The sequence below is a fragment of the Brassica napus genome, chromosome A1 (assembly GCF_020379485.1).
Source record: "Brassica napus cultivar Da-Ae chromosome A1, Da-Ae, whole genome shotgun sequence".
Taxonomy (NCBI): domain Eukaryota; kingdom Viridiplantae; phylum Streptophyta; class Magnoliopsida; order Brassicales; family Brassicaceae; genus Brassica; species Brassica napus.
Genome location: NC_063434.1, coordinates 11,299,456 through 11,313,288, shown reverse-complemented (window position 1 = coordinate 11,313,288; position 13,833 = coordinate 11,299,456). Strand labels below are relative to the sequence as shown.

Sequence of the window (13,833 nt, the reverse complement as noted above, 5' to 3'; positions counted from 1 at the left end):
CGCAATCGCGATTTGGAGATGAAGCTCCAGTCTCCTTCGATCCCAGCGACGATTCCAGCTACGCACGTTCCATCGTACGCGGCGCGGTTCAAATCGTCCTTGAGGAATCTCCGTAAGATCTCAGATCCGTCGCTCTTAGAGGACGGGACGCCGGTAGTTCAAGCGCCGGAGTCTGTGCTTCTCAAAACTTTGGAACTTTGGAAAGACCACGTGGTGGCTCACTTTCACGGTCGTCGTCCTTCTGCTTCAAAGATTATTACTGATTTGAACCCAGTGTGGGGAAAGTTCGGTAGTATTACGGTCAGAACGGTCTCGGAAACCTGTGTCTTGATTTACATCCCCTAGGTGCAGACTAGAGAATGGGTGCTGCAAGTGGGTTACTGGCAGGCAGATAGGTGTGCCTTCTCGGTTTATCCTTGGACAGCGGATGGGAATCTGGCGGCTCAGGAGTTGCTCTTTGCACCAACTTGGGTAGTTCTGAAGAACGTTCCTCCGCAGCTATACTCTTTAGATGGTATTAGTGTTGTTGCTAGCGGTATAAGAGATCCGCTACACACTGAGAAGTCTCGGTTAGACCCCTACCTTTTCGGTGATACTAAGGTCAAGGTGAAGATTGATCTCTCCAAAACTCCTCCGGAGGTTGTAGAAGTTAGAGATACTCAAGGTAACTCGGTTAGAGTTAATGTGGAGTATCCCAGTCTTCCGCCTAAGTGTCGGAACTGTGGAAAGTTTGACCATTTGGTGAACCGGTGTAACAAAGATAAGAGGCAGAGGGTGCAGCCTCAGAAGAAGAGGAGGGTGATCAGTGTAGTGAAGTCTGGATCAGAGGTTTCACTATCAGCTGAGTATCGGGCAGAGGACAAAGAGGAGAGTGCAGAGAAGGTTGAAGCTGGTCAGGAACTGAAGAGTAAGGCCAAATCTAGGCCTCGCAAGAGGTCCAGATCCAGAGCGAGAGCTTTAAATTCCCCTCCTGAAGATACTGTGGGTTTGGAGGTAACTAAGGCAAGAAGTGATCTAAGTGTTAAAGCTCAGGACTATGCGTCTCTGTTTCGGGTAAAGGAGTCGACGGTGGTGAATTCAGAGCCAGTTGTGGAGCCAGTTGAGGATAGTTATCAGTTAGAGGAAGGGGAGATTAAAGGAGAAGAAGTGGAGGAGTTAGGTCAGGGAGTGATGGTGAGTCAGAACGAGGTGCATGATCAGGAGGAGGAAGAGTCTTTGTGGCTTACTAAGCACTCTAAGAATTTTCGAAGAGCGCTGAGACAGCATAAGCTTTGGGAATCTTCGTGAGCAGTGGGAAAGCCCCCTAAATCAGCGAGGCTTCTTGATCGAGTTTTCTCCTCTGGGAGGGGGCTTGAAGTCTGATCGGTTGGGAATATCGTTTTCATCTGTATATATATGAAGATCTTTAGTTGGAATATTAGAGGTATCAATGGAGTTGGAAGACAAAGGGTAATTCGTAGTTGGCTTCAGAGTCTGGGTTCCTCAGTGGGAGCCCTATTAGAGACTCATGTACATGAAGAAAATTTTCTTAGTGTTTTGGGAACGGTGGCTCCAGGTTGGAGGTTTGATAATAATTATTCGGAGGCTGCAGGAGGGAGAATTTGGCTGGTGTGGAATCTGTCTTTGTCAGTCGTGGTCTATATGAAAACGGAGCAGTTGATGCTCTGTGGAGTGATCGATCCAGCCTCTGGTACGGAGTGTACGGTGGCTTTTGTGTATGCACTCAATACGGAAGCTGAAAGGCGGAGCTTGTGGAGGGTGTTAGTCGATATTGCGACTAATCCGTTGGTGGCAGCTTCACCCTTACTAGTTCTTGGTGATTTTAATCAGATACTTTTGGCGGAGGAACACTTTTCTTTGCAACCTTATGATTTACCAATCAGAGGTATGGAAGAGCTCAGGTAGTGTTTGGAAGAAAGCAACTTGACAGATATGGATATCAGAGGCACCTTTTTTTTCCTGGTCTAACAAACGCCCAGAGGATCCTATTTTGCGGAAGCTAGACAGGGTTCTGTGCAGTGAGATATGGCGGGATAGATACCCAGAAGCTGTGAGTGTGTTTGAAGCGCCTGGAGATTCTGATCACTCTCCAGCAGTGGTGTCCTTTTCTGAAATACCTTCGGTCAGAAAGTGCAGTTTCAAGTACTTCTCCTTTCTATCCTTACATCCTAGATTTCTCGAGGAGATTCTTAAGACATAGGAAGAGGAAATTCCAGTTGGCTCCAAGCTTTTTTCGCTAGGCCAGAGATTGAAGAAAACCAAAGCAACCTGTAGGAGATTGAATAAGGATGGCTTTGGTAATATCCAGCAGAGAGCGAAAGAAGCTTTAGGGGCATTGAAAGAAATTCAGCTTCAGTTGTTAACGGCTCCTTCAGATTATATGTTCCGTCAAGAGTTTGTAGCCAGGAAGAACTGGCAATTCTTTGAAGCTGCCCAGGAAATCTTTTTCAGTAGAAAGGCAAGAATAAGATGGTTAGATAGCGGAGATGCTAATACAAAATTCTTCTTCAAAGCGGTGATTGCACATCAAATGAGGAACTGCATAAGTTATCTGATGGATGAAGGGAATAATAGGGTTTTTAATCAAGCCCAGATAAAGGAGATGGTGGTGGCGTATTTTCAGAACCTATTGGGAGATGGGAATTTGGAAGAGATTAGTGAGGTGGAGCTGAGAGGTCTGCTTGCATATAGGTGCCCACAGGAGATATCCGATAAACTGGTATGCATTCCGACAGAGGAGGAGATTAAAGAGGTTATGTTTGCAATGCCAAAGAATTAAGCTCCAGGTCCTGACGGATATGCGGCGGAATTTTTTTGGGAAGCTTAGGAAATTGTTGGTAAGGATACAGTCGAGGCCATAAGAGAGTTCTTTACTGGTGGTCGTTTGTTGCGACAGTTCAATACCACAACGATCTCCCTCATTCCTAAGGAGACAGGTGCGGATCGTCTTAACCAATTTCGTCCAATCTCCTTATGCTCAACAGTGTATAAGGTTATGGCTAGACTCCTCAAGAGGAAACTGAAGCTATGTGTTTCCGAGATAGTGCAAAGAAATCAAGTTGGCTTCATTCAGGAGAGGCTGCTCTCCGAGAACGTTCTGCTTGCTACTGAGTTAGTTAAAGACTTTAACGCTCCAGGTCCAACCACAAGGGGCTGCCTGAAGATAGACATATCTAAAGCCTATGACAACCTCAGTTGGGACTTTCTCTTTAAGGTGTTGAGTGCCTTTGATATGCCAGGTAGGTTCATTGAGTGGATTAAAGAATGCGTGACTACTCCGTCGTATAGTATTGCCATCAATGGAGAACTTCAGGGGTTTTTCTCGGGGAATAAGGGTCTTAGACAGGGAGATCCTATCTCATCTCTTCTGTTTGTTATAGCGATGGATGTGTTGTCTAAGATGTTAGATAAAGGAGCAGTGGATGGTACCTTTGGTCTACATCCGGAGTGTGAATCTCCGTTGATCACACACTTGAGTTTTGCGGATGATGTTCTGGTTTTCTTCGACGGAACAGCGGATTATCTTAGGGGAATTCTGAGCATTCTAGAGGAGTTCCGGTTGGTCTCAGGGATGAGAATCAATAGACAAAAGTCGGAGCTGTTACTAGATGGGGGTAGTGAGAGCAGATGTCGGGATCTGGCAGTAGAGATGGGGATTGCACAAGGTGCCCTTCCGCTGAGGTATCTGGGGGTTCCTCTATCACCGAAGAAGATGACTAGGTCGGATTTTCAGCCTCTGTTGGATAAAATTGCTGCGAGATTCAGCTCTTGGACAGTTAAACATCTGTCCTTTGCGGGTAGATTTCAGCTTATTCAAGCGGTGATTTATTCGACAATCTCATTCTTGGCGTCTATTTTCATCATTCCTTCAGAGTGTGTCAGTATTTTGGAGCGTATGTGTGGAGCTTTTCTGTGGAATGGGGCTCCGAATTCGGCCAGAGGGGCAAAAATAGCCTGGGAGTCAGTCTGTACACCAAAGGAAGTAGGAGGTTTGGGGTTGAAGAGGTTAGTGGATTGGAACAGAGTGTTGGGACTGAAGCTTATCTGGCTGATTTTCACAGCTGGAGGTTCTTTGTGGGTTTCGTGGGTACGCAATCACTTGATCAGGAATGATAATTTCTGGGTGTTGAATCCTACTCATAGAGAAAGTTGGATAAGGAGAGCTATTTGTAAGTTGAGAGCAATAGCGAGACCTATGGTGCTTTGTGAAGTGGGTACTGGCAACACTGCTAGTTTTTGGTTTGATCATTGGACCTCAGCTGGACCACTCATTGATTTGGTGGGGGAGAGGGGACCTATAGTCACTGGCCTGAGTATTAATGCAGTGGTTGCTGATGCTTTAACTAATGAAGGATGGAGGTTAGATCGAAGTAGAAGCAGGAGCCCTATAATTTCCTTAGTGAAGGCATGTCTGCCTAATGCGCAGGAAATTCTGAGTTCGGAGGTGGAAGATAGATTTGTTTGGTATCCGGAGATTGGTAGGGGTAATGGGAGTTTCTCAGCCAGCAAAACTTGGAGAGTGCTGCACCCTTCTCCGACGCAAGTTCCTTGGCATAAGGCTGTGTGGTTTGCTGGAAGAATCCCAAAGCACGCTTTCATTACTTGGATTGCAGCCAGGAACAGAATGGTTACTAGGGACAGGCTTATAAGATGGGGTTTGTCTGTTCCTGCGAGGTGTGTTCTTTGTTCGGGTTTTGATGAGAACAGACAACACTTGTTCTTTGATTGTGGGTACAGTAGCCACATCTGGTCCTTCTTTGTTTCCAGGCTGCAGCTGACTCCTCCGCAGGGGTTTGAGGAGGTTTTGGTTTGTCTGAAAGAGCCTGCGAGGGACGCTAATGTGACTTTGATCGTCAGACTTGTCCATCAAGCCGTTTTGTATTTGATTTGGAAGGAGAGAAATATGCGAATTCACTCAGCAGTAGAGAAGCCTCCGGGTACTCTAATAGCAGAGACTCAGCAAACCATCAGACTCAGGTTGGATCCTTTGACTCGGAGACAAGTTGTTCCTCCTGGCCAACTCTCTCTTCTTGCAGCGTGGCGTTCTTTTTTCGTAGAGTAGTAGTCTTTCTAGCTTACAGTGTGTTGTGGCTCTGGTGTCATTTGCTTATAGTTGTAAACTTGAGCATAAATAAATAAATAAAGTTTTATAAAAAAAAAAAAGAATTTGTAATATTTATTTTTAAAATTATATACTTGGTCAAGAAAAATTTAGAAAATTACGCACTAATTGTTGTGAGTTTCAAAATAAATAAAATGATAATATGTAGATGTAGATATAAAAGTTTAACATATGTTAATAATTTTAGTTTTGTATAAAATATTACATAGTTTACAAATTTTTACCCGGTTTTGATGATGAATGATAATTTATTTAAATGAAACCATTTTAAAAAAATCTGTTAATCTACCAATTTAGCATAATTTTGTCTTATTTAATATATAGAGAACGTCTATTTTAGTATAACATAGACTATAATTAAAAAAATTATAAAATAGCATCGAATTTCATTTTCTTTTGTATTATGATAAAATTTTATCTGTTATTAATTTGTAATAAGATTACATTACATTTATGAAATTATAATGCAATTTTATAAAAAAAAATATTAAAACTTTTGGTAGGATTTTGTTAGTTCTTTTCTCAACAGATTTTGTTATAACTGAAAATAAAATTCTAATTTCTAACTGAAATTGATCTATTATTAATATATTTATTGATTGTTAAGATTTAATGTAAGTAATCAAATATGCATGTCACATTAAATAGTTAATTAAATGGTCCTACTATGCCTTGTCAACAATAGATAAAATATATGACTCTAATTAATAGATTAGATATCAGACAATAATTTAAATTAAATATTTTTAAAATATTAAATATATTCAAAATTTCATGCTACTTGAATATATATCACAAAATGATAAAGTTTAAAAATATAACTTTTCTACGATTAAGCTATTAATAAAAATGTATAAAAAATAACATATTAAATCTTAGTTTTGGACCTAAGTATTTTCAGATCGAGTTCTATCTTATCGTAACAGAGTTTATTGAAGTTAATTTTTATCGGATACAAATCTTTAAAAAAAATTTACCTATAGATAAATCCATGAATTTTTTGAATCGGTTTCAGTTCAGTTTTTTTTGTACGAGTTCCATTTTAGATTTTTGAATCTTGATAAAATGTCAAACCTACTTATACATATTCGCAAATCTAAATCGGCTAATTGTTCTCGGATAGCACCCGCCCTAGTAGAAATTTCTCGATTTCGAAATATATCGAAACCTTGAGTAGTAAAAAAAAAGTGGGATGCTGTATTTCCAGGATTGAATTTCATATTCAAATTAACCTCATAATCGTGTAGTGTTGTCATACAGCAGCCCGCCTAGAAGAGCCACTCGCTCTGTAGTGTTGTCACACAAGATAAGCACGTCGCCCGCCTGTTGGCCGGGCGAATCGAAGTTCTCTTCCGGTCAACTGTCCACCCAGTCAAGTGCAAAAAATACATTTTATGGGTTAATCTCAAAATTCAATTGGGATCACCCGCCATGATCTGCGGTTCTCAACACCCCTGCCCAAACCCACCCCACATACTTTATAGGCCTTTTGCGGGCCGACCCACGGTTGTGAAAATGCGGAGATTGCTTGCTCCGTATGCTTGTACTTTGTAGACTTGTAGGTTCTTGGTTGTTGCTTGAAATGCAAGGTTCACCATATATACCTGTAGAACAACATGATGTGTGTGTTTAGAATCCATTAAAAACTTCAGGCTGATGATGCATGGACGAATTAGTCCCTGGACGTAACTGCAGCGTGAGAATTTGAAGCCTGGAACGATCTCCTCCGTCATTGCTGCCCTGCCGATGACATGGCATCGCTCGAGAACTGCAACGGAGAGACTGCCGCGTGCTAGGTAAGCTGCAGCTACCAAACTGTTGTAGCCGCCACTGATCACCAACGCATCCCATTTCTTCTTCGTCAATTGATCAGGCGTCGTGCTAAAGCTCCGGTGCCACATTTTCTACGCTTCACTCCACGTTTCGACTCAAAAGTCTGTCACTCACTCCGTGTTGGAGATTTGTTTTCGTCCCTGATAGTTTTGAATTGTTATAATGGTTCTGTTAGCAAGTTTTTAATGGGTTTTTGACTATAAATAAATATCTATTTAGATTCATTTAGTTTATTGGGTCTTAAATGGGTAATCCTCATTAAACCCATTTATTAAATGGGGTTTCGGGTAAAATATATGGAGACCCTTTTAAAGAAACGCCGTCGTTTCCTAATATTCATTATTCATCTCTTTTATTTGTAGATCCTCCGATTTTTCTCCACCGTTTCTCTATCTCTCCGTCAATATCTCCATCTCTCGTACAAGCATCCAAAGCCTGGTCTTCTGGGTATTCTCTAATTTCTTCACTTTCCGTAGTTTATGTCTTATGGGTATTTTCCAGCTTCTGTAATTTAGTTTTCTGGGTATTGATTAAAGAGAAAAAGACTAGATAGCACCAAACCAAGTTTTTGTTTCCAAAGTAGCACTCAAAGATCAAAGTTACAAAAATAGGTTTTATTAAATAGTAAATATACACTTATATCCTTTGGGTTAATTAATCTAAACTTTAGGGTTTAGAGTTAAGGGGTGAGGTTTTGGAATTAAGGTTTAAATTTTATAAAAAATAAATACTAAAATAAAAAATAAAAATTTTAAAAACAGTTTCAAAAAGTATTTTTAAATTATAAAAAGAAAATTAAAAAAAAAATTCGAAAAAAATAATTTCAAAAAAAATTTATAAAAATTTCGAATCTGAAAACATATAATCTGAAACTATAAAAAAAATTTCTTTTTTTTTATTTTTATTTTATTTATTTTGTTTGTTTATTTAATTTTAAATCAATTTTTTTTATTTTTATTTTTTTTATTTTTGTTTGTTTATTTAATTTTAAACAAAGGGTATTAGAAATATTTTACCCTTTAATGAATGTCATTTTTGTGACTTTCTCCTTCTAGAGCTATTTTTGTTACATAAACTTCAAAATGTGCTATTATTGACAATTGCCCTTGATTAAACGTGATATACATGTGTGCTGAATGAATTCAATGTTAAGAAACTTATATTTTTTTTCAATAGCTAAGACTGACTTAAACAAGAAGCATCAGTGTTATAGTCAGAGCCATCTAAGCTCGTCTTCTTATTTACTTTTGAATGAAAATTAAATTGAGAGTATCTGAAAATAAGACTTTATTTTATATTACTGTGGTAGATATGTTATAATGTGACACTCATATTTGCTTAATGTGTACGTTTATAATATGAGGATACTTGGTACATATTTGTTTCTCTGTTTACGTTTAATGTTAACTCGGTGCCTGCACATTGCTTTGCAAATTGGCTGATTTGTTTAGTATGTAACTTAGTACCTTGTATGTCATTCATCTAGTTTCGTAATTTTTTTTTCTTGTAGTTACAGCATGAATGAAGAAGTTGGAATATTTTTTTGGTTCAAAAAATGTATGACTGCTTAGTTATTTATGAAGTTTAGTTCAGTTTTAGTTTTTTTTTATTGTTTTTGTAAATTTGGTGCGGTTCGTGCGATTTTGTATAAATGTGTCCAAAATCTATACATTGAAATTCATTCAAAAAAAAATTATTTAATTTCGAAACAAATAAAAAATGTTTTTCCTAGGGTTTACGATTTCGTTGAACGACATCGTTTATATCGTCTGGGGTTTTTGCTTAAAATTCTTCGTCGTTCATCGTCTCTCTCTCATAAGCTTTAGTGTCTGACCTTGACAGGCATAGTCGCAAAGAGCCATTGATATTCTCCTATCGAGCTTAAGGGAGTATGGTTGAGGAAGAGAAAGATGGTGAGGCTCAGGCCCAAGAAGAGACCACCAATTTGGTTGTTCCATGGATGAGAGCTCCCGTTGATGTCAGCCATGTCGATAGCTGCTCACTCGAAACCCTCCCTTCCCTTCATCCCAGGTGACATTTCGCTTCCTTTCTTAGTAATGTCCTTTAAGCTGCAATTAAAGTTCAAAACTTTCTTACCATGTCTAAGCATAAGCACAACAATTTGTATAGAGAAAGGGTTTAAATTGAGCATAACCAACCAATCTGTTATGTGTTTCTCGTTTTGTTCTGTCTCTTGTTGCTCTATTTTATTACACCAAGTATGGATTTTCGTTATCATATACAATATTCAGATGAAAAAGAACAGTTTTACCATCATTTTGTTTGTTTTAAATCTTGTCTTGCTGATAGGTTGAAGGAGGCGTTGGAGAAGATGGGTATATCTTCACTCTTTCCAGTGCAAGTTGCAGTTTGGCATGAGACAATAGGGCCTGGCGGTTTCGAAAGAGACGTATGCGTTAACTCTCCTACAGGAAGTGGAAAGACTCTCTCTTACGCTTTACCTATTGTCCAGACCCTTTCGTCTCGTGCTGTTAGATGCCTCCGTGCTTTAGTTGTCTTGCCCACTCGTGATTTGGCCTTGCAGGTAGGCTACAGTTCAGTCATAACCAGAGTCTAGTATGGTGTGTACTGAGATGTCCTTCTTTCTGGCATTAGGTTAAGGGAGTTTTTGATGCCATAGCACCATCTGTGGGGTTATCTGTTGGATCAGCTGTGGGTCAATCTTCGATAGCTGGTGACATCGCACAGCTCATCAAGACACCTAAACTCGACGCAGGGATATGCTATGATCCTGAGGATATATCACAGAACCTTGAAAGTAGTGCTGTGGACATATTGGTAGCTACACCAGGAAGGTTGATGGACCATATTAACAACACAAAGGGCTTTACTCTTGAGCATTTGCGTTACCTTGTAAGTAAGAACACCTTGGAACTTCCCTTCTTTAGTTTCCAACTTCTTTTTTTTTGATTGAAGCTTTTTTTGTTTTCAGGTTGTTGATGAAACCGATAGATTGCTTAGAGAGTCATATCAAGAGTGGCTCCCAACTGTTCTGAAACTGACTCAGGCATCTGACGATGGCCTGTTTCCTTCATCTACACCTTTTGTTCCTTCCGCTTTTGGTTCTCTTCAGACTATCCGTAGACAGTGAGTTCCATCTCTCAAGCATATCTGTAGATATAATAACCGAACCATGTTAAAAACTTTTTAATGTGATGCGTACTTGAAATTCACAGAAGTGTGGAGAGAGGTTTCAAGGGTAAACCATACCCAAGGCTAGCGAAGTTGGCGTTGTCAGCTACATTGACACAGGACCCAAGCAAGCTTATTCAGCTTGACCTGCATCACCCTTTATTTATGACAACTGGGGCAACCCGTTACAGACTACCCGAGAAGTTGGAATGTCTTAGACTGGTATGTTTAATTGTCCACTTTCTCTTCAAGTTTGTGCCTTTAACATAAGCCAGATTTTGCTTTGCCATGTCTTTTTTTTTTAACAGATTTGTGAAACCGGGGTGAAGCCTGTATACTTGGTTGGTCTCTTAAAAGCATTGGAAGGTGAAAAGTGTATCGTTTTCACATCTTCTGTTGAGACAACTCGTCGTCTATGCAAGCTACTCAACTTTTTCGGTGATTCAATGATAAAAGCAAAAGAGTATTCAGGTGGTCTTAACCAAGCAGTTCGGAGGTAATATTTTTGAATCATCATACATTACTAGTAGAAGAACACCGTGTACTGTCTTTTGGAACCCATATCAATTGAACTTTTCTCATTTTTGGATGCAGCAAAGAAATAAAGGCCTTTAGAAAAGGAGATATTAAAGTTCTTATTTCATCTGATGCTTTGGCTCGTGGTATGGATGTGGAATTGGTAACAAATGTGATTAATTATGACATGCCTCAATATCCAAAAACCTTCATCCATCGTGCTGGACGGACAGCTAGAGCTGGTCGTGACGGGCGGTGCTTCACATTGCTAGGTGATCATGAGGTAAACTGAAACACAAACATTCTTTTCTCTATAGTTACTTGTAAACACAAGCTAGAGGCACCTCACTGAACTTTAGCCTCGTAGGATAATTGCTTATCTGATTATCATGCTCTTAAGTTCTGGACTCTAGCTCTGTTTGTTTATTTTGGTATACTATGAAATTTCAGGTTAGGCGATTTTCAAGTCTCTTGAAGAAAGTTGGGAATGCTTCATGCCCAATCTATCCAATCCCACCCGATTTGTTTGCTCCTGTCCGTGCCATTTACGAACCTGGTAAACTTCCTAGCCTTGTGCTATTTAGCTCTAGGAAACATCAACAACAAATATACATGAAAAATAACTGTTATATGGAATTAAATTGAGATTCTAAACCTTTTTATAAGACCATTGTTTTGTTACAAGCGAGTTTTAGTGACAGGATACTATTGATCTAGATTTTTGAGTTTTAAGTCTATAAATAAATGCTGCATTGTATGAGGCTGTTGTAAAAGCAAAAAAACATTGAAATGCCATTGATAACCTGAATTGGATACTGGGTTTTTGATGAAATAAATCATTTTCTCATTTTCAGCTCTGGCGAAGCTGAAGGAGTCGGTTGAACCAATAGCACCGAAAAGAGGAAGACAAGTAGGTTTTAAGCACAATTCAAGAACCACAAACTCCCAAACAAAACGCAACAAAGCGACATCGGAACAAGCATAGTTTGGTCTTGGTGTAGCTCACGGGTCAAATACACCTCAATTCTTCAGAAAGTTTAGAATGATTGTTGCTTTCGTCCAATTTTGATGGCTTTTTTCAACTGCGCTTCGTATATTTTTCAATACTCGAGAGGATATGTTAGTTTATTTTTTTCAGTCAACGAAAATCACTATTAACAGATTCTGGCAAGGGAAATTTGGTTAAAATCAATTTGTTATCCGAAAAAAAACTATCAAATACTTTATATTTCATAAACTAATAAAAAAAGGAGGTGTGTGTGTATGCACGCAAGAGATGCCCTTGTACCCACCTCGGATAAATTGGCGGCTGAAATGGAATGTTTATTGTGGGTGCTTAGAGGTCTACGGGATTTGCGTATGGAGGAGGCCAGTATTGGTACTGAATCTCAGAAGTTGATAGATGCAATCAAAAATCCCGCTCGATGGCCACGATATAGATACTTACTTCGACAGATAGAGACAGTTTGCTTGGAGTTTTCTGTGGTCGAGTTTGAAGTAGAATCACGAGAATCTAATAAAGTGGCAAGAAAGATATCTCCAAGCGTTCTCCGAGATGGACGACTGCGTTCATACCTGGCGATGGGAGGACCGGCGTGGCTTCATGATCTCATCCAGACTGAGATTATTGGTTAACTTTGAAATCCTTCCCTTAGGATGAGTTAACTTTGGCCTTGTTTGTCATTGATGCTGATGTTTTTGATTTGATTTTCCTAACCAGTATTACTGGTCTTGTATTCGCAAACTTGAGCTACGATCTCATGTTCTTTGAGTTAAAAAAAAAACTAATAAAAAAAAGGCAAAGACAACAATTTTTGCATAATCTATACATTAAATATATATTTCTTTTTTTTTTTGAACAAAAATATATTTCATCCTTTCTTTTTCACTTCGTCACAAAGTTACCATCATTGGAAACAAATTCTCTGATCTCTCCAATCAATCGTCTCTTTATATTTTTACCGCAGAAGTCGATCATCACTTTACATGTAAATGGTACAATGCATATTTAAATGGAATGGACCATGTAGGTGAAATGTAACATGCTTTTATTTGCAGTGGTTATACAAATTAAACCTTAAAAAATTGCATTGCATTGCATTTATAAAACCAAATGATCATCCCAAAGAGAAAGACAACCCATTAAAAACATGTTACATGGCATATACGTAGACAGAGCCTTAAATTCATTTAAGTCAAAATATGAAGACACAAAACAGAATGATGTCTTTGGATAGGTGTAAAAGTCTTGGCTCAGATATAAAGGTAGGCGATTGAACTCCGAGTGGTACTCGTGGGCGAATGATTAGTTGATGATTTGATGAATTCAAAGGCTACTAGGTGCCTTTTGTTATACGTGTGTAACCTTGTTTGATGATGTTGAATGGATTCACATGATGGGAAGAGTAATCTTCGGCTTCTCAAAAATGAACAAGAGAGATAGGTGTTCAGTGAGACTTGTTTTGCAAAAGTTAATTTTAGTGGTACTTTGCAACAGCATTACTCCATAAGTATATAAAGAAAAATAAATGATTTAGTTTAAGACCCTAAACTTGGTTAACCTAGAGAATAAACCGAGTGGTCGGTCCTTATCTTTCCCATGGGTCAGATCATCTTCCTCTTAGAAGAAAATGATTAAAAGTCTAATGGCTAAGATTTGCTCGTTGATCTTGTCATCGGTCCAAGGGAATAGACGTACTGGAGAACAAAAACGATAATATGTCAAACCTCACGAGCTTTGTACCCTCCTCTTGAAGATACATATATAAATCAACTTGTGATCGTCACAAGAACAGGCTCGCCGCAAATTGCATACATAATTTTGGTTTACACCAAAGAAACGAAGCTACTTCAGAATATTTTCAAGCATTAACAAGCTTATCTATTACAGCAAATTCAGCACTTTCAAGTTTGTCGCAACTTCATTTGAATATACTGCATTGGATCGTCGTCATTGTTAGGGCTTGCAGTCTTAAATACGAGAACGCCTCTTTCAGAACCTTTGAAGGAGTTAACCAACTATCTTCAAACCAACTTTCTCAAAAACAACATCATGATCACTAAAGAAAATTTTCATCTGAAAGCGTTATCCAAAATTTATATCAAGATAACATAATAAAAAATATGCAATTATTACTCTTACAGAAAATATAGAAGATTAGACTCTAACAACAAAGATTTACGTAGGCAAATGCAGAGAAAACAAGATA

The 13,833-nt window shown here is 38.8% G+C and overlaps 2 protein-coding genes across 2 annotated transcripts; both read left to right on the top strand.

The window, feature by feature from the left end:
- The first annotated feature begins 1,641 nt into the window (after positions 1–1,641).
- Positions 1,642–5,062, top strand: LOC106360905. Its single transcript, XM_048772809.1, has 4 exons — positions 1,642–1,885; positions 1,980–2,122; positions 2,309–2,719; positions 2,897–5,062. The coding sequence occupies exons 1-4, from the start codon at positions 1,642–1,644 to the stop codon at positions 5,060–5,062; spliced, it is 2,964 nt and encodes a 987-aa protein (XP_048628766.1).
- Positions 5,063–7,280: 2,218 nt separating this feature from the next.
- Positions 7,281–11,816, top strand: LOC106446775 (DEAD-box ATP-dependent RNA helicase 1-like). The gene is made up of 10 exons (XM_013888567.3): positions 7,281–7,402; positions 8,798–8,986; positions 9,266–9,500; positions 9,572–9,829; positions 9,909–10,063; positions 10,153–10,330; positions 10,417–10,604; positions 10,703–10,907; positions 11,075–11,180; positions 11,479–11,816. The coding sequence occupies exons 2-10, from the start codon at positions 8,847–8,849 to the stop codon at positions 11,607–11,609; spliced, it is 1,596 nt and encodes a 531-aa protein (XP_013744021.3). The 5' UTR covers positions 7,281–7,402; positions 8,798–8,846; the 3' UTR covers positions 11,610–11,816.
- Positions 11,817–13,833: the final 2,017 nt, after the last annotated feature.

What these genes read in the sequence shown, in the direction of transcription:
- LOC106360905 (XM_048772809.1), top strand. Translation starts at nt 1,642, where the DNA reads ATGAAAACGGAGCAGTTGATGCTCTGTGGAGTGATCGATCCAGCCTCT. An exon ending in TTATGATTTACCAATCAGAG is followed by an intron (nt 1,886 to 1,979) that starts GTATGGAAGAGC and finishes ACAAACGCCCAG; the next exon opens with AGGATCCTATTTTGCGGAAG. An exon ending in AGGAGATATCCGATAAACTG is followed by an intron (nt 2,720 to 2,896) that starts GTATGCATTCCG and finishes TTGTTGCGACAG; the next exon opens with TTCAATACCACAACGATCTC.
- LOC106446775 (XM_013888567.3), top strand. Translation starts at nt 8,847, where the DNA reads ATGGTTGAGGAAGAGAAAGATGGTGAGGCTCAGGCCCAAGAAGAGACC. An exon ending in CTCGTGATTTGGCCTTGCAG is followed by an intron (nt 9,501 to 9,571) that starts GTAGGCTACAGT and finishes TTCTGGCATTAG; the next exon opens with GTTAAGGGAGTTTTTGATGC. An exon ending in TTGAGCATTTGCGTTACCTT is followed by an intron (nt 9,830 to 9,908) that starts GTAAGTAAGAAC and finishes TTTTGTTTTCAG; the next exon opens with GTTGTTGATGAAACCGATAG.